The 23639-nt window shown below is 38.9% G+C and overlaps 1 protein-coding gene across 1 annotated transcript in view; it reads left to right on the top strand.

The window, feature by feature from the left end:
- Nucleotides 1-23639, top strand: part of POGLUT2 (protein O-glucosyltransferase 2) — a 115173-nt gene that overhangs the window by 19038 nt on the left and 72496 nt on the right. The window contains exons 3-4 of the mRNA XM_053707796.1: nucleotides 11591-11796; nucleotides 16866-16943. Coding sequence (XP_053563771.1) covers nucleotides 11591-11796; nucleotides 16866-16943 — 284 coding nt within the window. The remainder of the gene's footprint in view (nucleotides 1-11590; nucleotides 11797-16865; nucleotides 16944-23639) is intronic.

Genomic DNA, 23639 nt, shown 5'->3' with positions numbered 1-23639 from the left:
CCTCACACCTGAGGATAACACTGGGGACAAGGGAAAATTGCACTAAGACCCTGGATATTGTTATAGACTTATTTGTGAGCTTTAGGTTCTGCTCAGTTATTATTCTGGCATTGAAATAATAATAACATTCACGTAGAGGTGCCACGTAGAGGTGCCAAATCTAAATAATGAACTACTTGGCATGAATATGAAGTTACTTTGCAATAAAAAAAAAACTAGCAAATTTTTCTGTATGTGTGTACCATGTATGTTATTAGGAGCTTCCCTGCATTGCTAGAATTGTGACGATCGGCCGTTATTCTGTAAAGAATCTACTTTTTTTTCAACTTTATTTTATTCTGCCTTAATATTAAAAATGAGTTTAATTCATTCTTTTTATCAAATGTCTTAAATTATATGTATTTATGGCACAATGTTGTGTGGGATCATAACAATGTATTTCCAAGCATAATCTGTAAATAGCATTCCTATTTAAAACAATCTAATTTTCAGCTGTAGTTAAATATAGGCAATTTATATAAATATAAGTGATGGGGCATATTTAACAATGTGCAAGCGGACATGATACAAAGTAGAGTATCATGTCCGCTGCACATCGCTGCCCATTGCTAAATGCCGACAGCATACACTGTCGGCATTTATCATTGCACCAGCCAGCAGTTCTTGTGAACTGCTGGTGCAATGCCGCCCCCTGCAGATTCGCAGCTAATCGGCCACTAACAGGGGGTGTCAATCAACCCGATCGAATTTTATCGGGTTGATTTCTGTCCGCCGCCTCAGAGCAGGCGGACAAGTTATGGAGCAGCGGTCTTTAGATTTCTTCATAACTTCTTGATTTTCAGGCTCGCCGGAAACAAGGGGCCTCAAGCTCCATACGGAGCTTGATAAATATGCCCCTATGTCTATAAAATAATGAGAGGATTATTGTCCCTAAATGACATGTCATTGCAGATCGTGAATCAAACTTAAATACATGGGGCTGTCAATCACTTTACTGAAGAACGGCTCAATATGAAACGTCACTAACAATAATATTCTAACTGCACTGCCCATACGACCTACGTCAGTATTGACAAAAACGCCCATATAAGATTATTTCTCGGGCAAAATAGGGCTAAAAAGCAAGTACTTTGTGATTGGCTGAGGATCGTATAGCACCAAACTACCACTTTTCTAAAGGGCGGATCAGACACTGCAGCCAGGAACTATTTGACGTTTTAAACTGTAGGTTTTTCTATATTAAATGATAATCGAAAAGAAGGTTTGCAAGAGTAGGGCACTTGTTTGAACAGTGTAGTATATTTACATGCTTATTTTTGGACACTTACGGCTAGATTACGAGTTGTGTGTTAGGGTAAAAAAGCAGCGTTAACAGGTCCTAATGCTGATTTTTTACGCCCGCTGGTATTACAAGTCTTGCAGGTTTAGGGGCCCCGCACACTTTTTTGGCCTTACCGCAAAACGACTTACGTAAACTTCGTAAAGTCTTTTTTATATGGGACTTCCATAGCGCCGGTATTACAAGTCTGTCCTGGGAGGACAAAAAGTGAGCGGTACAGCCTCTACCTCCAAGATCCGTAACGCATTCTAAAGTCAGTAGTTATGAGTTTTACACTACAACGCCGTAGCATAAAACTCATAACTAAAGTGCTAAAAAGTACACTAACACCCATAAACTACCTATTAACCCCTAAACCGAGGCCCTCCCACATCGCAAACACTAAAATAAAATTTCTAAACCCTTAATCTGCCGCTCCGGACATCGCCACCACTATAATAAACATAATAACCCCTAAACCGCCGCACTCCCGTCTCGCAAACACTAGTTAAATAATATTAACCCCTAATCTGCTATCTCTAACATCGCAGCCACCTACATTATATTTATTAACCCCTAATCTGCCGCCCCCAACGTCGCCGCCACTATATTAAATGTATTAACCCTTAAATCTAAGTCTAACCCTAACACCCCCTAACTTAAATATAATTTAAATAAATCTAAATAAAATTCCTATCATTAACTAAATTATTCCTATTTAAAACTAAATACTTACCTATAAAATAAACCCTAAGCTAGCTACAATATAAATAATAGTTACATTGTAGCTAGCTTAGGGTTTATTTTTATTTTACAGGCAAGTTTGTATTTATTTTAACTAGGTAGAATAGTTATTAAATAGTTATTAACTATTTAATAACTACCTAGCTAAAATAAAGACAAAAGTACCTGTAAAATAAAACCTAACCTAAGTTACACTAACACCTAATACTACACTACAATTAAATAAATGACCTAAATTAAATACAATTAAATAAATTAAATACAATTAGCTAAAGTACAAAAAAACAAACACTAAATTACAGAAAATAATAAACAAATTACAAGATATTTAAACTAATTACACCTAATCTAATAGCCTTACCAAAATAAAAAAAAAACCCTAGCCTAAACTAAACTACCAATAGCCCTTAAAAGGGCCTTTTGCAGGGCATTGCCCCAAAGAAATCAGCTCTTTTACCTGTAAAAAAAAAATACAAACACCGCCCAACAGTAAAACCCACCACCCACACAATCAACCCCCCAAATAAAAACCTAACTAAAAAAACCTAAGCTACCCATGGCCTGAAAAGGGCATTTGGATGGGCATTGCCCTTAAAAGGGCAGTTAGCTCTTTTGCGGCCCAAAGCCCTAACCTAAAATTAAAACCCACCCAATACACCCTTAAAAAACCTAACACTAACCCCCTGAAGATCGACTTACTGTTCTGAAGACCGGACATCCATCCTCAAGGAAGCGGCAGAAGTCTTCATCCAACCGGGCCGAAGTCCTCAACGAAGCCGGGAGAAGTCTTCATCCAAGCCGGGCGAAGTGGTCCTCCAGACGGGCAGAAGTGTTCATCCAGATGGCATCTTCTAACTTCATCCATCTGACGCGGAGCGGCTCCATCTTCAAGACATCCGACACAAAGCATCCTCTTCATCCGGAGTCTTCTTACTGAATGAAGGTTCCTTTAAATGACGTCATCCAAGATGGCGTCCCTTAGATTCCGATTGGCTGATAGAATTCTATCAGCCAATCGGAATTAAGGTAGAAAAAATCCTATTGGCTGATGCAATCAGCCAATAGGATTGAAGTTCAATCCTATTGGCTGACCCAATCAGCCAATAGGATTGAGCTCACATTCTATTGGCTGATTGGAACAGCTGAAGTGCGGAAAGAGCTCAATTTTGCTCAACGCTCACTTCTTGGCTTTTAACGCCGGGTTTGTAAAAATAGCAGCACTGTAGGTAAGTGAGCGGTGAGACAAAATTGCTTGTTAGCACCGCACAGCTCATAACGAAAAACTCGTAATCTGGCCGTTATTTTCTATACCTTTAAAAATTAATTATTCAGATAGAGCTTGCAATTTTAAACAACTTTACAATTTACTTCTGTTATCAAATTTGTTTTGTTATCTTGATATACTTTGTTTAGAATAAACCTAGGTTGGCTGATAGGAGCTTAGGATTGTGCACGTGTATATAGGAGTCTATGGCAGCAATTTTTGTAACTATTTATAACATTGCTATAAACATTGTAGAAAACACTGCTGCCAGATGACTAAAGACACATGTATGCTCCTGAGCTCACCTAGGATTACTCTTTAACAAAGGATACCAACAAAACTAAGCAAAATTAATAATTAAAGTCACTTGTAAAGTTTTTTAAAATGTAGTGCTCTATCCAATCCATTTAGGTTTACTTTTTAATCTACTGTCTCTTTAAGGGAAAACAACTGTATACAACACCATTTCCTTCTTAATATAAGGAGAGGGTTAATATCTCCTGAGGGAGCGTTTTTTCTCCTAGCAGGGGTGGTCCTGCCTTGCGCACCACGTGACCGGGAGTGGTCACACTTTCGTTTTCTCTTTCCTGACTGAGCTAGCTGACGGAGAAGACGTTTGTTTCTCTGTTTGCCTGAGTCTAGTAGGTGGTGAGTGCCTCAGCCACTGGGAGTATAAAGGTGCCGTTTCTGTGAGAAATAAAAGATTGTTTTATTCTGTGTCCTACTGTCATTAGCACAAGCTATGGAGGATTCTGATATTCTTGAGGGTACTCCTTCTATTCCTAATAGTAATACCTGTCTATATTGTGAGGAGGCCTTGGTATGCCCGCCCTCTCAACTATGTTCCATGTGTATCAACAAGGTTATTATGTCTAAGAAGGCTAACCCCTTTAGTACCACTGAGCCATCCACCTCTTTTGGAGTGACTTAAAAAGTAAAAATAAAGCCAAAAAGTGAAAAAAATGTGTAAAAAGTATCCAAAAAATGTGGAAAAAAATGTGTAAAAAATATGATGGTGGAAAACTGTATGTTATTTCCCAAACTGTTTGGAGGGTATCCCAATAAAAAATAAAAAGAGTGTGTGCTTTGGGAGGAAATTAAACTAAACTTCTGGTGTATCCTAATAGTAAAGTTCCAAAGGTGTCTTCCTGAAACCTGTGAAAAACAAAAAGTGCAATAGTGCAATAAAGTTTAAAACACCTTATTAGGGTATTGGAAATAGGCTTACCAGTGGTATGTCGTTGCGTTTCGGCCTCTCACACGCCTTTCTCAAGACTATACTACTGTGTATTTACTGGTAGCTTTTAAAGGATAAGAGCTAGGTTCAATTAAGACTGTTTGGGCGCCAAAATTATTTAGGACCAGCCACTTCCGGTTTGTACTGATGCCTGCTGGGTGTTTCTTGACAAGCAATAATTTATCTAAAGTTGTAAAGTAAAATATTAGAGATCCTAAGTGCCGTTAGTTGTCCCATGTTCGATCTAATTCTTGTGGGAATAAATGTATAACATCAGTAAGCTCACATTTGTTGATAATTATTATGTCCGTATTAGCGCGACGTCACTTCCGGTTTTGGATTTATGACGTCACTTCCGGTTTTGGTAATACCGGATGTCTACTATGAGACAGACTTGTATTATGTTTAGGATCGTTTTATCTTAAACATGTTGTCTTTCAGGAGCCTATTTGGAATAGAACTGTGTGATGAAAACAGATATATATGGTGTATATATTTTACCATTAGTGAATCTAAAAAGAATATAATCAGGCTTCTGTGTTTAGAACGGTTACATAGATGTAACAGTAATGCCATTTTTATTGGAACTTTCTATTGGATTCTTTTATTGGAACTTTGAATTTTTTCACATTTATTTGAACCCTTGGATTTGTCACTCCTACACACGGATTCAACACTACCAGGAAAGACTCTTTATCACCTGTAACACTATTAGTTCTCCTTTATCAGATAGTGAGGATTTTTCTTTGAAGGCACTTTATAGGAACACCATCATACAAAGACAAGCGCTTTAGAGACATTGTGTGTCAGCATCTATTTGTAACACATCTGTACACTGCTACGGAGTGTTTTATCCTGTGACTACCTCATTGTGAACATTATATTGTATTGTATTTTATTGTATTTTACTGTTGTTATCTGTATCATGGATCCATTAAGTTTTTTTAACATATGTTAGATATTGCGATTGATTAAATAAATTTCAGTCTTTCACCACATCCACCATAGCCTTCTTTTGTTGGCGCTCTCTTCCCCAGACCCCCACCCAAATATCTTATTTAGTCCAGGCCTGGACTCCTTTATATCCATGGTTACAGGGGGCAAGGGTGTGTTCCTACCTCAGGATAAGAAGAACAAGTCTAAGGGACAAGGATCTAATTGTCAGGGATTTTTCCCTGTTGTGTTTGCCATGTGCTGCTGGCAGCCATTTTACTCACCTCTCTTCCTGACTATGGTGCATTGTGAGGGATGCTGCTCATTTTCTGCACTTCCTTTTATGGCCAGACTGGTGTGCATCATCCATGTGAGACAGAATGCAGTCTCAGAATTGTAATGTCATCACTTATTATTTAAAGGGCCTCTGTCCAGTATGCTTTGCCTTTGCGTTGTCTCAGACCTGTTGGTGAGAGTTCCTGTGTATTACCTGGCTGCCTGACGTCCTTCCTGGTTCCTAATCCCTGGCTTGTTCCTGACTCTGCTGTTTTCCTTGTTCCTGATTCCGGCTCGTCTGACTATTTGCTTTGGCTCCTGACTCGGCTCGTCTGACTACCAGCTCTGGTTTTGACTCCTGGCTTGTTATTTGACTTGTGGACTTTTTATTATTTTTTGCTATTAATAAAGGTGTGATTATTTTGCACTTCTCGTCTCAGTCTGATTTCTGGCACCCGACATTATGCAAAGGCCATGAATCCTGATGCTGCTAATTATCCACCTTTACCTGCCATCATTTCCAGGACACTTTGGTCCAAATGTGCATTGCGAGTCAGCAGGGTTTGCAGGGCTAGTGCAAATTGATCCAATCGGTGATCCTGTACAGGATCACCGCTTGGATCAATTTGCACTAGCCCTGCAAACCCTGCTGACTTGCACTGCACATTTGGACCAAAGAGTCCCACAAGTTATGGCTGCTCTTGTTTCCGCTGCTGCACCTATGCCTACCAGGAGCATGTCCGGTTCTGCACCTCTACCTCAGCGATATGGAGGCGATCCTATTCAGTGCAGAGGGTTTTTGAACCAGATGGGCATTTACTTTGAGATGTTACCTCAGGCGTTTCCCTCTGACAGAGCTAAGGTGGGATTTCTCATCTCGTTATTCTCTGACACAGCTCTTGCCTGGGCTAATCCCTTGTGGGAGACTAATAAACCTGTGATTTCAAATTACCCTGAATTTATGGCCTCCTTTCGAAGGGTATTTGATGTTCCGGCTCGCTCCTCCTCTGCTGCTAAACGACTCATGTCGATTCAGCAAGGTACAAGATCTTTTGCTCAGTATGCTATTGAGTTCCATACGCTTGCCGCAGAGGTAGGTTGGAACAATGAAGCCCTTGTTGCCGCCTTCTTTCATGGGCTCTCTGATGCGATTAAAGACGAAGTTACTGCCAGAGATTTACCAGAGGATCTCGAGGCATTGGTGTCTTAAGTAATGCTACTGCTGTTTTTCAGGAATTTATTAATGATGTCCTATGAGATATGTTGCAACAGTGTGTTGTGGTGTACTTAGACGACATCCTCATACTCTCACCCACACTTGAGGCTCATCGTTCTGATGTTACACGGGTTCTTCAGAGACTTTGTGAGAAAGGCCTGTTTTGTAAACTTGAGAAATGTGAGTTCCATCAGACTCAAGTAACCTTCCTAGGTTATCTTATCTCCATTGCAGGGTTCTCCATGGATCCTGACAAGTTATCTGCAGTTCTGCAGTGGCCTCGCCCAGTTGGTCTTCGGTCTATTCAACGTTTTTTGGGGTTCGCCAATTACTATAGAAAGTTTATTAAAAACTTTTCTTCCTTGGTTAAACCTATCACAGACATGACCCGTAAAGAGAATGATCAACTCCATTGCTCACCTACTGACATTAAGGCCTTTGATAGTCTTAAGACTGCCTTTGCTGCCGCTCCAGTTCTGGCTCATCCTAACCCTGTTCTGCCTTTCGTTCTTGAGTTCGTTGCGTCTGAGACTGGAGTAGGTGACCTCTTGTCTCAATGTCCTACGCCTGACGGTTCCTTGCATCCGTGTGGTTTCTTCTCTAAGAAATTGTCTCCAGCGGAGTGCAATTATGAAATTGGCGACAGGGAATTACTGACCATAATTTTGGCACTCAAGGAATGGAGGTTTCTTCTCGAGAGTACTAGCGTGCCAGTGCTCATTCTTACTGACCACAAGAATTTAACTTATCTATCTGAAGCAAAATGTTTGTCGCCCCGACAGGCCAGATGGGTGCTATTTTTGTCTCGGTTTAATTATGTGGTCTCCTACTTGCCTGGTAGTAAGAATGTTAGGGCTGATGCCCTGTCTCGACAATTTTCGCCTCTGTCCAAGGAGGAGTCTGTACCTACTCCTGTTATACCTCCTGACCATATTTTGGCTACCATACGTACTAATTTGACTTCTCCCTTGGGGGAGGAGATCCTGGCTGCACAAACCAATGCACCTTCTGAGAAACCTAGTGGTGTTTTGTTCCTGAGAATCTTCGAACTAAACTTTTGCACACTTACCACTATCCTAAAGCCGCAGGTCATCCAGGCAAGAACCAGATGATTTGGTCTGTCACTCGACAATGCTTTTGGCCAGATCTTCGCTCTGATGTTGCTGGGTATGTTGCCTCCTGCTCAGTTTGTGCACAGAATAAGACTCCTCGACATCTTCCTGTGGGTCTTCTTCAACCTATTGCTAATGGTGAGCGTCCTTGGACACATCTTTCCATGGACTTCATTGTCGAGCTCCCTGTTTCCAATGGCAATACTGTTATCCTTATGGTGGTTGAACATTTTTCTAAAATGTCACATTGCATTCCCTTGATGAAGCTACCTACTGCTCAGGAGTTTGCTTCGATTTTTGCCCGGGAGGTCTTCCGTTTACATGGGTTACCCAAGGAGATAGTGTCGGACCGGGGTAGCCAGTTTGTCTCCAGATTTTGGCGTTCCTTTTGTGCTCAAATGGGGATCCAGCTTTCCTTCTCCTCGGCATATCACCCTCAATCCAATGGGGCTGCGGAACGGTCTAATCAAGCTCTGGAACAGTTCCTCCGTTGCTATGTCTCAGATCACCACAATAATTGGTCTGAACTGTTACCTTGGGCAGAGTTTGCTCGTAATAGTGCTATTAAAGCTTCCTCCAAGTTATCCCCGTTCATGGCAAATTATGGGTTTCAACCATCCTTGTTGCACAATTCATTCATGTCTCAGGGTATTACGGTTTTGGAGGAGCATCTCCGGCAACTCCATTCCACATGGGTGCAGATTCAGGATTGCCTTCATCGTTCTATGCAGCGCCAAAAGTTCCAGGGACATCCTTTCCAAGACCATCCTGGGAGATTGTAACTATGAACGCGAGTCTATCAGGATGGGGAGCGGTTTGGGGTGCCAAAAAGGCACAGGGCCTGTGGTCTCGGGAGGAATGCTCCCTCCCAATCAACATTGTAGAACTTTGAGCAATCTACAATGCTCTGAAGGCTTGGCCTCTTCTGGGTTTGTCCCAGTTTATCAGATTCCAATCAGACAATATAACCTTGGTGACTTACATCAACCATCAGGGGGGAACGAGAAGCTCCCTAGCAATGAGGGAAGTATCTCAGATTCTGGAGTGGGTGGAGACCCACAGCTGTTTGCTGTCAGCGATCCACATTCCGGGTTTGGACAACTGGGAAGCGGATTTTTTAGCAGGCAATCCTTTCATCCGGGGGAATGGTCTCTCCATCCCGAGGTGTTTGCAGAGATATGCAACAGATGGGGGACGCCGGAGATAGATCTCATCGCATCCCGTCTGAATACCAAGCTACGCAGATATGGGTTGAGGTCCAGGGATCCTCAGGCGGAGCTAATAGATGCATTAGCAGTGCCTTGGAGGTTCAGTCTAATCTACCTTTTCCCGCTGTTACCACTTCTTCCTTGTGTAGTGGCCTGCATCAAGCAGGAGCAGGCGTCAGTGATACTGATTGCTCCATTGTGGCCGCGATGATGTGGTTTGCAGATCTGATGGGGATGTCATCTTCTCCGGCATGGAAGTTACCTTGTCGCAGGGATTTGCTGGAACAAGGTCCTTTTGTTCATCAAAATCTAGATTCTCTGAGGCTGACTGCTTGGAGATTGAACGCTTAGTCCTATCCAAGAGGGGATTTTCTGAGAGAGTTATTGATACTCTCATTCAAGCTCGTAAGCCGGTTACTCGTCGCATCTATCATAAGGTGTGGAGAACCTATTTATTCTGGTGTGAAGAGCGTGGTTTTCCCTGGCATAAAGTTAAGGTTGCCAGGATCCTATCGTTTCTCCAGGATGGACTGGAGAATGGCCTTTCTGCTAGTTCACTGAGGGGACAGATTTTGGCTCTGTCTGTTTTACTGCACAAGAGGCTCTCAGAGCTTCCAGATGTTCAGTCTTTTGTTAAGGCTCTGATTAGGATCAGACCTGTGTTCAGATCTTTGGCTCCTCCTTGGAGTCTGAATCTGGTTCTTAAGCTTTTGCAACGGGCTCCGTTTGAGCCTATGCATGAAATTGACATTAGTTTGTTGTCCTGGAAAGTTCTGTTTTTACTGGCTATTGCTTCTGCGCACAGAGTTTCTGAGATTGCTGCTTTGCAATGTGAGCCTCCTTATCTGGTATTTCACTCTGATAAGGCTGTCCTACGTACTAAGTTAGGGTTTCTCCCTAAGGTCGTGTCAGACCGAAACATCAATCAAGAGATTGTGGTTCCCTCTTTGTGTCCTAATCCTTCTTCTTTGAAAGAATGTTTGCTTCATAATTTGGACGTGGTTCGTGCCTTGAAGTTTTATCTTCAGGCTGCTAAGGATTTTAGACAAAACTTCTTCCTTATTTGTTGCCTATTCTGGGAAGTGTAAAGTTCAGAAGGTCTCTTCGACTTCTTTATCTTCTTGGTTAAGGAGTGCTATCCACGTGGCTTATGAGACAGCGGGACATAAACCTCCTCAGAGAATTACGGCTCATTCTACTAGAGCAGTGGTTTCCTCTTGGGCCTTTAAGAACGAGGCCTCTATGGATCAGATTTGTAAGGCGGGTACCTGGTCCTCCTTACATACATTTTCTAAATTTTACAAGTTTTTGATGTTTTTACTTCAGGTGAAGCAACCTTCGGGAGAAAGGTTTTACAGGCTGTGGTGCCCTCAGATTATGGTCCGCCTCTCTTTTTATCCCTCCTGTTTTCATTCAGTGTCCTCTAGAGCTTGGGTGTACGTTTCCCAACAGTAAAGAATGAAGCCATGGACTCTCCTTATATTAAGAAGGAAAACATAAATTATGCCCCTAAATTCTAATTTTCTTCTGGCACCTTTTATACCCTGATATTTTTCCTACTGTTCCTTGTAACCTCGGCAGAATGACTGGGGGATAGGGGAAGTGAGAGAGGTATTTAAAGGGACACTGAACCCAAGTTTTTTCTTTCATGATTCAGATAGAGCATGCAATTTTAAGCAACTTTCTAATTTACTCCTATTATCAATTTTTCTTCGTTCTCTTGCTATGTTTATATGAAAAAGAAGGCATCTAAGCTATTTTTTGGTTTAGAACCCTGGAAAGAACTTGTTTATTGGTCGGTTAAATTAATCCACCAATCAGTAAGAACAACCCAGTTTGTTCACCAAAAATGGGCCAGCAGCTAAACTTACATTCTTGCTTTTTAAATAAAGATACCAAGAGAATGAATAAAATTTGATAATAGGAGTAAATTAGAAAGTTGCTTAAAATTGCATGCTCTATCTGAATCACAAAAGAAAAAATTTGGGTTTAGTGTCCCTTTAAGCCTTTGACTGGGGTGTCTTTGCCTCCTCCTGGTGGCCAGGTTCAGTATTTCCAAACAGTAAGGAATGAAGCCGTGGACTCTCCTTATACAGAAGGAAATTAAATTATCTGGTAAGCATAATTTATGTTTTTTTCCTTTTAAATAGTAATACTGTTAAATTTTATGTAGAGAACATGGTTACATTTATTATAAATAATATAATTTTAAGTATACATTGTCATGAATCTTAATAGAGAAATGTGTAAATTTTTTAGATTATAATTTACTGTATGTTTAGGTCCAGTTTACAGTGAGGAGTGTTACTGTCCGGAGCCAAACAGCCATGTTTGGTTGGAACACATGTCTTGTAAGGAATCTATTCCACAAATCCAACGTGACCTTGAACCTTTCACCTCGGTTGACCCTGACAAGATTGCTGTGGAAATCCCTAAAAGATTTGGTGAGCGTCAGAGCTTGTGCCATTATACAATCAAAGATAACAAGGTATGGGTTTTCATCCACATTATAGTCAGAAAACATACAAGCCTGTCTTTCTAAAATGACCTAACAACAAATTCCAGTTAAAATTTGGGTATCATGGGGAGAAAATACAACTTGACCAGAATTTCATAAACACCAATGGCGGATCCGGGGGGAGGGCAACAGGGACAGACAGGCAGCTGTCATAGTGGCAAATAGTGTTAATGATCAGCACTAAGACAGGGAAAGATGAGGCACACGCTCCCCTAAATTGAAAATTTTTGATACAAAGGATTTTCTCTTAGAGGTCAGCAGATGGCGCTGTTAGATGAAGAGCTTCCTTGCTCCGCAGTGGTATTTGCTCTCTTGTCTTCACATAATGTAATGTAATTAGGGTTGCCACCTTGGCCATGTTTTCCTGGACACTTATGAGTTATGAATGCTGCAAGGTAAGCAGGGCGGAACATGTATTGTGCCTCAGGACATCACATAAATAGAGCACAATACATGTTCCTCCCTGCACACCCTACAGCATGTGTAATTCATAAGTGTCCAGAAAAACATGGACGAGGTGGCATTCCTAGATGTACTGCTGCATGCCTGTGGATGAGATTCTACTTCATTAGGTTAATGGATTTGGGATGGCTGTGCTGTAATGTGTGCAGGGTTATATAAATTTAAGTTGTCATTGTAAAGCAAGCAGTGTAATCCTAATGTAAACTCTTATGTGTGTGTCTGGGCATGTATATGTGTATGTTTGTTTGTGTATATATGTTTGTTTGTATGTATATGTGTGTGTGTGTATGTATATGTGTGTGTGTGTATGTATATGTGTGTGTGTGTGTGTGTGTATATGTGTGTGTGTATGTATATGTGTGTGTGTATGTATATGTGTGTGTGTGTGTGTGTGTATATGTGTGTGTGTATGTATATGTGTGTGTGTGTGTATGTATATGTGTGTGTGTGTATGTATATGTGTGTGTGTGTATGTATATGTGTGTGTGTGTGTGTGTATATGTGTGTGTGTATGTATATGTGTGTGTATGTATATGTGTGTGTGTGTGTGTATGTATATGTGTGTGTATGTATATGTGTGTGTGTTTATGTATATCTGTGTTTGTGTGTATATATGTTTGTATGTATATGTGCATGCATGTGTATATGTTTGTTTTTGTTTATATATGCATGTGTGTATGTTTATGTATGTGTGCGTGTGTATGTTTGTGTCTAGGTGCATGTTTGTTTATATGCGTGTGTGTGTATATATATATATGTGTGTATGTATGTGTTTGTTTATATATTCATGTGTGTGTATGTGTATATATGTGTGTGTGTATGTACATGTTTGTTTATGTGTGTATATATATATATGCATCCAAAATCAGAAAGCACTCACCGGGTAAATTAAACTTATTTATTACAGTAGTGACGTTTCGGTGTTGCCCCCGTCCTCAGACAATATTTACAGTACAACAATAACTCCCGCTCGTGTAGCTGTTAGCGGCGTTCCGGAAGTCCAGCAGGCGCGTGGTGTACACCTACGTCATTAGTTGCTATGGCAACCGGACGCCGTACAGCAATTCTGTGCTCAACATTTTTTTAAAAAAAAAAACATCAACCGCTAGCATATAGGCATCAATAGGAGACATACATAGGGTATTTCACATATTATGCATAATATATCCCTATTATATATAGGCATCTATGTAAATACTGATAATGATTACACAATATAGAAAGACAAATATACTAATGATACAGCAACCAGGGGGATATATTAAAACCTAACTATGGTGCCGAATAGAACCAGTATAAGGATATCTAGTGTGTTATCTGGGAAATATCAGTTAAAGGCTATAACGCTATCCTCTACTTAGTTGAACAATAGGCCAAGTAAATACTGCCATGTTGTGGCCAGGTAACTATGCATGATTATAGATAATGGGAGAGGGGCATAATTATATGAAGGCTGGACATGAAAACAAAAATTATCTCAGTGGTCCAGAGTAGCAAGACATCGTTAGTATATAAGTGTATATCACAGATAACAGTGCCAGTCCAGGTGGACATTCAAACCCTGGGGGGTCATAGTCCCCAGGTCGTAGATCCATCTGGATTCACGCTGAAGTAGTATTTTAGCTCTGTCCCCCCCTCTAGTCAGAGGGGGGACATGGTCAATAATAATATACTTCAAGTCAGAAACCTTATGTTTTGCCAAGGCAAAATGCCTGGCTACCGGCTGGTCAGAGGTTCCTCGGTCTATGGCAGTTCTTATTGCTGATCTGTGGTTCGCCATTCGGGTGCGCAGATCGTCTACTGTCTTTCTGACATAAAATAAACCGCATACACAGTGTAAGAGATACACTATGTAGTTGGTTGTGCATGTTGTGCATATATTGTAAAGCAGGCATGCACTCTCACCCCTTCATCAGACTGAGTGCCTGCTTTACAATATTTACATTTTTGCTTGCACTATGGTGGATGACTAGGAGGTGAGAGAGCACATTTTCTGGACCATATACTGTGTGTGTATATATATATATATATATATATATATATATATATATATATATATATACTGTATATAGTGTATATATATATATATATATTTTTTTTTTTATTTTATTTTTTTTTTAAGGGTTGCCATACAATAATCTGGCACATTGTCCCTCTCGAAATAAGGCTCTGGATCCGCCACTGATATACACATTCTGCACATCAAACCTAAAGTCCTATGCAAACTATTGTTGACTATTTCCTATACTTAATTGAATTTTGCTTGATAAGAAGTTCCATAAGAAGGCTACAGTTACATACAATATTATAATTATATTAGGCAAATAATTTGGTGATTTTGGGGGAACACTCATATAATCTTTTATTTTAATGTGAAAGGCTCCAAATTGGAGCTACTTGGTGATGCCTTATTTGGCTGCCAGGAATCTCTAGGGGCACAATTTTTATTATAAAGAGGAGAGAACTGGCAAAACTCCTTGGAGCCCACTAGACCGTTGTGTAATAGAGCGTCACAAAAAGGGTCAAGTGACCCCCATTGACCCCACTAAACCACTAAGGAATTTCACACAAAAATTGGACAGCAAAGGGGTGCATTTACATTTCAGAATGTCCACTAGACCAAGGATCCACCTAATAATAAAATGGGACACATAACAATACTTTTCCCCCACCAGAGACCCCTAAATAACTCTGATTGTTGAAGGGGGTACATGTAGGGACCATGAACCTACAATAGATTCCAAAAATTGGTAAACTGTAAAAAAAAAAAAAAGTTTGTATCCATTAAAATCTTATATTCGTGTAAAAATAAAGCTTTAAGGATTATATTCTAGCTTTTATTTATCTAATTTATCACTGATAATTACAAAATGTATAAACAGAGTAGGTCAGAGTAGGTGATTGTGCAAAAAAACACAATACAAGCTTATAAAAATATCACCTAGGATGATTTTGTGGACACCTTACACCTTTCATGATTCAATTAAAAAGAATATTTCTATTAATTGTAATTATCAAACTTAGAGGTTGATCACTATCCTTTAGACAAACATATCAAATGATTTATGTACACAAATCTCCATAGATTGGTGATTGTCTGTTGAAAACCATTTTTTTCTAAAGGATTGTAATCAACCCTTTCGTTTGTTCTTTTGGTATCCTTTGTTAAAAAGCATTTAGTTTGGCTTAGGAGCATGCACGTGTTTGTATATATATATATATATATATATACATATATATATGTGTGTGTATGTATGTATGTATATACAGTGTGTGTATATATATATATATATATATATATATATATATATATATATATATGTCACGTTGATTGGAGTAGCCGTGTTAGTCCAGTGATTTAGATAACAAAGTAACAAGAGTATTGCATTAACCCCTTAATGACCACAATGTACTCTGTATGTCACTGGTCATTAAGGTTTTTTCAGGACATAATAGCACAAGTCTAGCAAGAAGACGCTATTAATACCCTCCCTCCAGCAGGCTTTGTGGAATAGAGCAGTCTCAACGCTGGTGGCAAGACCACACTATAAAACAATCAAGTCCCAAAAAAGGCCAGTGACATACAGGGTACAATGATAATTTTTTATTGGACTAACTTTGCATTTATAAGTTGACAAGTTTTTGGAAGTATTGCTTCCTTTTTCAAGTCTGAAGCAATACTGGTAACAATTTCTGTCCTTTTTTAGCCATTCTGTGTTCCAAGATACAATCTGTAAATTCCATTGAATTGATCAGTATTGCTTCAGATTTGAAAAAGGAAGGAATGCTTCCGTAAGCTTGTCATCTTATAAATGCATAGTTAGTCCAATAAAAAAGTATCATTGCTCAATGCAACACTCTTGTTATTTTGTTTTATATATATATATATCAAAAATGTTTTTAAGAATATCATACATTACCAAGAGCACTAGATGGCAGCAGTGTTTTGCACAAACTGATGAAATGCATTGTTCCAGACATGTGCCTGCTGCCTATATTATATAAGTATGCTGTTAAAAATAATACCATAGAAACAAAGCAAATGTATTAATATAATTAATGTATCCTCTATCTGAATAAGACAAATGAAAATTGTGGGTTTCTTGTCCCATTATTGATTACTTTGGAATGACTGCTTTAACAAGTTACATACTGAGCGTCTTCTAAATGCTGGGTGGATGCTGAGTGGCAAGTTATTGTAGAGGTGTGTACTTCTTTAATTTATTTTACTGTTTTGGACCATACAGAGAATCTTGAATGCACTACATTATTTTACAGAAAATATGGTCCCTGTCATACGTTTCTTTCTGTAAAAAAAGACATCAGTGACTAACAGACACTGTACCCTGGACCAAAACTATAAAGCAGCACAAACTGGGAGATTACTGGGTTGTACAGGCTTATATAAAGAGGCATTTTGTGTGTCTTTTGTGGGTATGCAGACAATTATGTACACACAAAACTGTACAGCTTACTTACTAATTGCACAAACACTACTGAAAAACAAGTGCTCTGAAATCTGAATTGCTAAAGATTTTCATTTCTGTGTAATATTTATTATATACTTTTGTTAATAGGTTTATATAAAGACTTACGGAGAGCATGTGGGCTTTAGAATTTTCATGGATTCCCTTCTTCTCTCTCTAACTTGTAAAGTAAGTACCCAATCAGTTGTATTTTGTAGCATGAAACACTTCTTAGGTGCAAGTGATGTGTTTGATATGGTGCCAGTATCTACCTATTTGAGGTTCTCACCTGCTGACATTAAACAGCATGATATGCACACAGCCTTGTTTGCACTTTTTTATATTGCCTGTTTATATCTGTTCCAAATTGTAGAAACTAAAGAATTTTATATAAACTAAACCTTTACAGTTATAGCTTAAATATTTAATACACTAATATAATTGTAAAAATACATCTATATATCTACATATTATGCTCAGGCTTCACTTTACTTTTAAAACATAATTATGTCTAGCATGTATTTACTGTTTAAAATCCCTTTAAGATAGGACAGACACTGAAGGCTACATTTGAAGTAGGAAGAAAGCTTGGGAAGTTTAGTGGAAAGATACTTGAAAATAAACTGTGAAATTTAGCACAGAGCTTGTGTTTTTAATCACAGGCCTTTTGTTCTTGCAATGTGATGGGGGGAGAATGTGTGCTTTATGTGAACTTTTAGAGGATATAAGCCTCATTTAAAGGAAAATTCCAGCCAAAATTGGAATCCACATGAATGCATTTCACTTTTGAATAGAAGCATTTTTGTATTATACTTGTATTAGCAAAAATGATTCTAATAAAAGCTATAGCTGTTTCAAAAGTGCGTTTAAAGGGACAGGAAACTCCAACATTTTCTTTCATGATTTGGATAGAACATACAGTTTTAAACAACTTTCCAATTTACTTATATTATCAAATTTGTTTCATGCTCTTTTTATCCTTTGCTGAAGGAACAGCATTGCACTACTGGCAGCTAGATGAACACATCTAGTTAGCCAATCACAAGAGACAAATGTGTGCAGGCACCATTCAGCAGCTAGCTCTCACTAGTGTAGGATATGTGCATATTATTTTTCAACAAGGGATACCAAGAGAATGAAGTGCATTTAAAAATAGAAGTGAATTTAAAAGTGTATTAAAATTACGTGCTCTATCTAAATCATGCAAGTTTAATTTTGACTTTCCTATCCCTTTAAGTATGCACTGTGAACCAGCATTTTAAACACAGCACTTGCTCAGAGAGCCTAGGCTGCTTGTATCATCTGGTAATGACTCTATTTTTTAGTTGCCTACATGACACAAGCCCCACTGGTGCTCTGAGCAGCTGTATTATTTAAAATGCTGGTGCAAATGCAAGTCCAGAGAAAAATGTTAACACTAAAACAGTGATAACTTTTCCTATAAGCATTTTTGCCAATATATGAAGATTGCAAATATTTTCTATTTAAATATGTAATTCATCTATGTACATTTAAATTTTGACTGGAATGTCGCTCTAAGTAACAGACGAGGCAGGTCTAATAAATTACATTAGGATCCAAAACATATTTTATATACCAGGTGCTCCATTACATGTGCGGCATCGCCCGCAAAAGCCGGCGATGCAGGCTTTTATGCCATTTTGGTATTATATATACGGCGTAGCATACAAGTTATGTGCGTATATTTCCCCCTTCGTCCGCATTTTTTACTCCCATAGACTAACATAGAACTGGTGTGCAATTCGGTATCCAATATACAGCGTAAGGACTTACGTCTGCAGAATTGAGAAAATCTACTCCATTCTCATCTCGCCACACATGGCAGGCGCAGCAACCCTTGCACTGACTAAAAAAGCAACGTAACTCCCTGGAAGCCCTAACAAACACATACATTTAAGCAGCATCTCAAATAGTTAAAGCAGTATACTATAAAATAGTTTTTCTCTTTCCAATTACTTCTTTTACTAGCTGCAGAGTATAAAATGTATGAGATTTGCTTTTTTAAGGTTTATTTGAAATAGCTGATATACGTCTGGATTTAGAGTTTGGCGTTAGCCATCAAAACCAGCGTTAGAGGCTCCTAACGCTGGTTTTGGGCTACCGCTGGTATTTAGAGTCTTGTAGGTAAGGGTTTAACTCTCACTTTCCAGCCACGACTTTTCCATACCGCAGATCCCCCTACGCCATTTGCGTATCCTATCTTTTCAATGGGATCTTTCTACCGCTGGTATTTAGAGTCGTGGCTGAAGTGAGCGTTAGAAATCTAACGACAAAACTCCAGCCGCAGAAAAAAGTCAGGAGTTAAGAGCTTTCTGGGCTAACGCCGGTTCATAAAAATGCTCTTAACTACTGTGCTCTAAAGTACACTAACACCCATAAACTACCTATGTACCCCTAAACCGAGGTCCCCCCACATCGCCGCCACTCTATTAAAATTTTTTAACCCCTAATCTGCCGACCGCACACCGCCGCCACCTACGTTATCCCTATGAACCCCTAATCTGCTGCCCCTAACACCGCCAACCCCTATATTATATTTATTAACCCCTAATCTGCCGCCCCCAACGTCGCCTCCACCTACCTACAATTATTAACCCCATATCTGCCGACCGGACCTCACCGCCACTATAATAAATGTATTAACCCCTAATCCGCCTCACTCCCGCCTCATTAACCCTATAATAAATAGTATTAACCCCTAATCTGCCCTCCCTAACATCGCCAACACCTAACTTCAAGTATTAACCCCTAATCTGCCGACCGGACCTCACCGCTACTCTAATAAATTTATTAACCCCTAAAGCTAAGTCTAACCTTAACCCTAACACCCCCCTAAGTTAAATATAATTTAAATCTAACGAAATAAATTAACTCTTATTAAATAAATTATTCCTATTTAAAGCTAAATACTTACCTGTAAAATAAACCCTAATATAGCTACAATATAAATTATAATTATATTGTAGCTATTTTAGGATTAATATTTATTTTACAGGCAACTTTGTAATTATTTTAACCAGGTACAATAGCTATTAAATAGTTCATAACTATTTAGTAGCTACCTAGTTAAAATAATTACAAAATTACCTGTAAAATAAATCCTAACCTAAGTTACAATTAAACCTAACACTACACTATCAATAAATTAATTAAATAAAATACCTACAATTATCTACAATTAAACCTAACACTACACTATCAATAAATTAATTAAATACAATACCTACAAATAAATACAATTAAATAAACTAACTAAAGTACAAAAAATAAAAAAGAACTAAGTTACAAAAAATAAAAAAATATTTACAAACATTAGAAAAATATTACAACAATTTTAAACTAATTACACCTACTCTAAGCCCCCTAATAAAATAACAAAGCCCCCCAAAATAAAAAAATGCCCTACCCTATTCTAAAATTAAAATAGAAAAGCTCTTTTACCTTACCATGGAATCAGCCAATCAGATTCAAGTTCAATCCGATTGGCTGATTGGATCAGCCAATAGAATGCGAGCACAATCTGATTGGCTGATCCAATCAGCCGATCGGATTGAACTTGAATCTGATTGGCTGATTCCATCAGCCAATCAGAATTTTCCTACCTTAATTCCGATTGGCTGATAGAATCCTATCAGCCAATCGGAATTCGAGGGACGCCATCTTGGATGACGTCCCTTAAAGGAACCTTCATTCTGTTTTAGGACATCGGAAGAAGAGGATGGATCCTCTCTGGAGGTCTTGAAGATGGAGCCGCTCGTCATCGGATGGAAGAACATAGAAGATGCGGCTTGGATGAAGATGTTTGCCGGTCCGGATCTACTCTTCTGCCCGGATAGGATGAAGACTTCTGCCCGAAGATGAAATTCTTCAGCTGCCGCTTGGATCAAGACTTCAGCCGGAGGATGGACGTCACTCTTCAGCCCCCGCTTGGGCTTGGATGAAGACTTCGGAGGCTCTTCTGGACCGATCGGTGAACCCGGTGTGGTGAAGACAAGGTAGGGAGATCTTCAGGGGCTTAGTGTTAGGTTTATTTAAGGGGGGTTTGGGTTAGATTAGGGGTATGTGGGTGGTGGGTTGTAATGTTGGGGGGGTATTGTATGTTTTTTTTTACAGGCAAAGGAGCTGAATTCTTTGGGGCATGCCCCGCAAAGGGCCCTTTTAAGGGCTGGTAAGGTAAAAGAGCTTTTCTATTTTAATTTTAGAATAGGGTAGGGCATTTTTTTATTTTGGGGGGCTTTTTTATTTTATTAGGGGACTTAGAGTAGGTGTAATTAGCTTAAAATTGTTGTAATATTTTTCTAATGTTTGTAAATATTTTTTGTAACTTTAGTTAGTTTATTTAATTGTATTTATTTGTAGGTATTTTTATTTAATTAATTTATTGATAGTGTAGTGTTAGGTTTAATTGTAGATAATTGTAGGTATTTTATTTAATTAATTTATTGATAGTGTAGTGTTAGGTTTAATTGTAACTTAGGTTAGGATTTATTTTACCGGTAATTTTGTAATTATTTTAACTAGGTATCTATTAAATATCTATGAACTATTTAATAGCTATTGTACCTGGTTAAAATAAATACAAAGTTGCCTGTAAAATAAATATAAATCCTAAAATAGCTACAATATAATTATAATTTATATTGTAGCTATATTAGGGTTTATTTTACAGGTAAGTATTTAGCTTTAAATAGGAATAATTTATTTAATAAGAGTTAATTTATTTCGTTAGATTTAAATTATATTTAACTTAGGGGGGTGTTAGGGTTAAGGTTAGACTTAGCTTTAGGGGTTAATAAATTTATTAGAGTAGCGGTGAGATCCGGTCGGCAGATTAGGGGTTAATACTTGAAGTTATGTGTCGGCGATGTTAGGGAGGGCAGATTAGGGGTTAATAGTATTTATTATAGGGTTATTGAGGCGGGAGTGAGGCGGATTAGGGGTTAATAACTTTATTATAGTAGCGGTGAGGTCCGGTCGGCAGATTAGGGGTTAATAAGTGTAGGTAGGTAGTGGCAACGTTGGGGGCGGCAGATTAGGGGTTAATAAATATAATATAGGGGTTGGTGGTGTTAGGGGCAGCAGATTAGGGGTACATAGGGATAACATAGGTTGCGGCGGTGTACGGAGCGGCAGATTAGGGGTTAAAAAATATATGCAGGGGTCAGCAATAGCGGGGGCGGCAGATTAGGGGTTAATAAGTGTAAGGTTAGGGGTGTTTAGACTCGGGGTTCATGTTAGGGTGAAGACTTAGGAAGTGTTTCCCCATAGGAAACAATGGGGCTGCGTTAGGAGCTGAACGCTGCTTTTTTGCAGGTGTTAGTTTTTTTTTCAGCTCAAACTGCCCCATTGTTTCCTATGGGGGAATCGTGCACAAGCACGTTTTTGAAGCTGGCCGCGTCCGTAAGCACCGCTGGTATTGAGAGTTGCAGTGGCGGTAAATATGACTACGCTCCCTTTTTGGAGCCTAACGCAGCCCTTCTGTGAACTCTAAATACCAGCGGTATTTAAAAGGTGCGGGGGAAAAAAAAGCCAGCGTTAGATACGCGGGTTGTTACCGACAAAACTCTAAATCTAGCCGTTAGTGTTTTGAAGCCACAACTTAATCAAATGGATTGGGCTTGTAGGTATAATCAGATCTCATTACTTTATCACATTGTGTACATAGACTTGCTTCTTTACTTTATATTTGTTCTTAAAGGGACAAATATATTTATTTTGTGATTCAGATAGAGCATGCAATTTTAAGCAACTTTGTAATTTACTCCTATTATCAATTTTTCTTTGTTCTCTTGCTATCTTTATGTGTAAAAGAAGGCATCTAAGCTTTTTTTTGTTTCAGGCCTCTTGACAGCACTTTTTTTATTGGTGGAGGAATTTATCCACCACTCAGAAAGAACAACCCAGGTTGTTCACCAAAAATGGGCCGGAATCTAAACTTACATTCTTGCATTTCAAATAAAGATACCAAGGGAATGAAGAAAATTTGATAATAGGAGTAAATTAGAAAGTTGCTTAAAATTACATGCTCTATCTGAATCACAAAAGAAAAAATTTGGGTTCAGTGTCCCTTTAAACCAATCACCAATACTTGGATAGAATAATGGAAAATTATAATTGTATTACCTTATCTCTTCTGAACCCACTGGGAGTGTAATTTATTCTACTGACTGTGTTAAAGTCAGTAAAATAAATATTTAAAGGGACAGTCAAGTCCAAAGAACTCTTTCATGTTTCAAATAGGGCATGTAATTTTAAACAACTTTGCAATTTAATGTTAACATTAACTTTGCTTTGTTCTCTTGGTATTCTTAGTTGAAAGCTAAACCTAGGAAGGCTCATATGATAATTTCTAAGACCTTGAAGGCTGCCTCTTATCACATGCTTTTTCATTTGCTTTTCACAACAGGGGAGAGCTAGTTCATGTAAACCATATAGATAACATTGTGATCACGCCCGTGGATTGTGGCAGACACTGCACTAATTGGCTAAAATGAAAGTCAATAGATAATAAATACAATGTCATGTGATCAGGGGGCTGTCAGAAGCTTAAATACAAGGTAATCACAAAGGTAAAAAGTATATTTCATTAATGAAACTTTACATTGCACCATATTTGTAGAAATACTTACCTCTTCGTCTTGAAAGCCGGATTGCTGATGATGTCGCTTCCCCCGCCCGTCGCAAGTCTCTTCCTATGTCAGAAATTACGATTCCGGCCTTCCTCCAATCACAGCGTTGCTTTAGGCAATGCTTCCCCCGGGTAGGGAAGCCGTGATTGGAGGATGCCGGAATCGTCATTGCTGACGTAGAAAGAGGCTTGCGACGGGCTGGCGAAGCACTGGAGCGGCTTTCAAGACGAAGAGG

Source organism: Bombina bombina, chromosome 3, assembly GCF_027579735.1.
Source record: "Bombina bombina isolate aBomBom1 chromosome 3, aBomBom1.pri, whole genome shotgun sequence".
NCBI classification, from domain to species: Eukaryota; Metazoa; Chordata; class Amphibia; order Anura; family Bombinatoridae; genus Bombina; species Bombina bombina.
The sequence above is the reverse complement of the archived record's forward strand: the minus strand, read 5'-3'. Positions and strand labels throughout refer to the sequence as shown.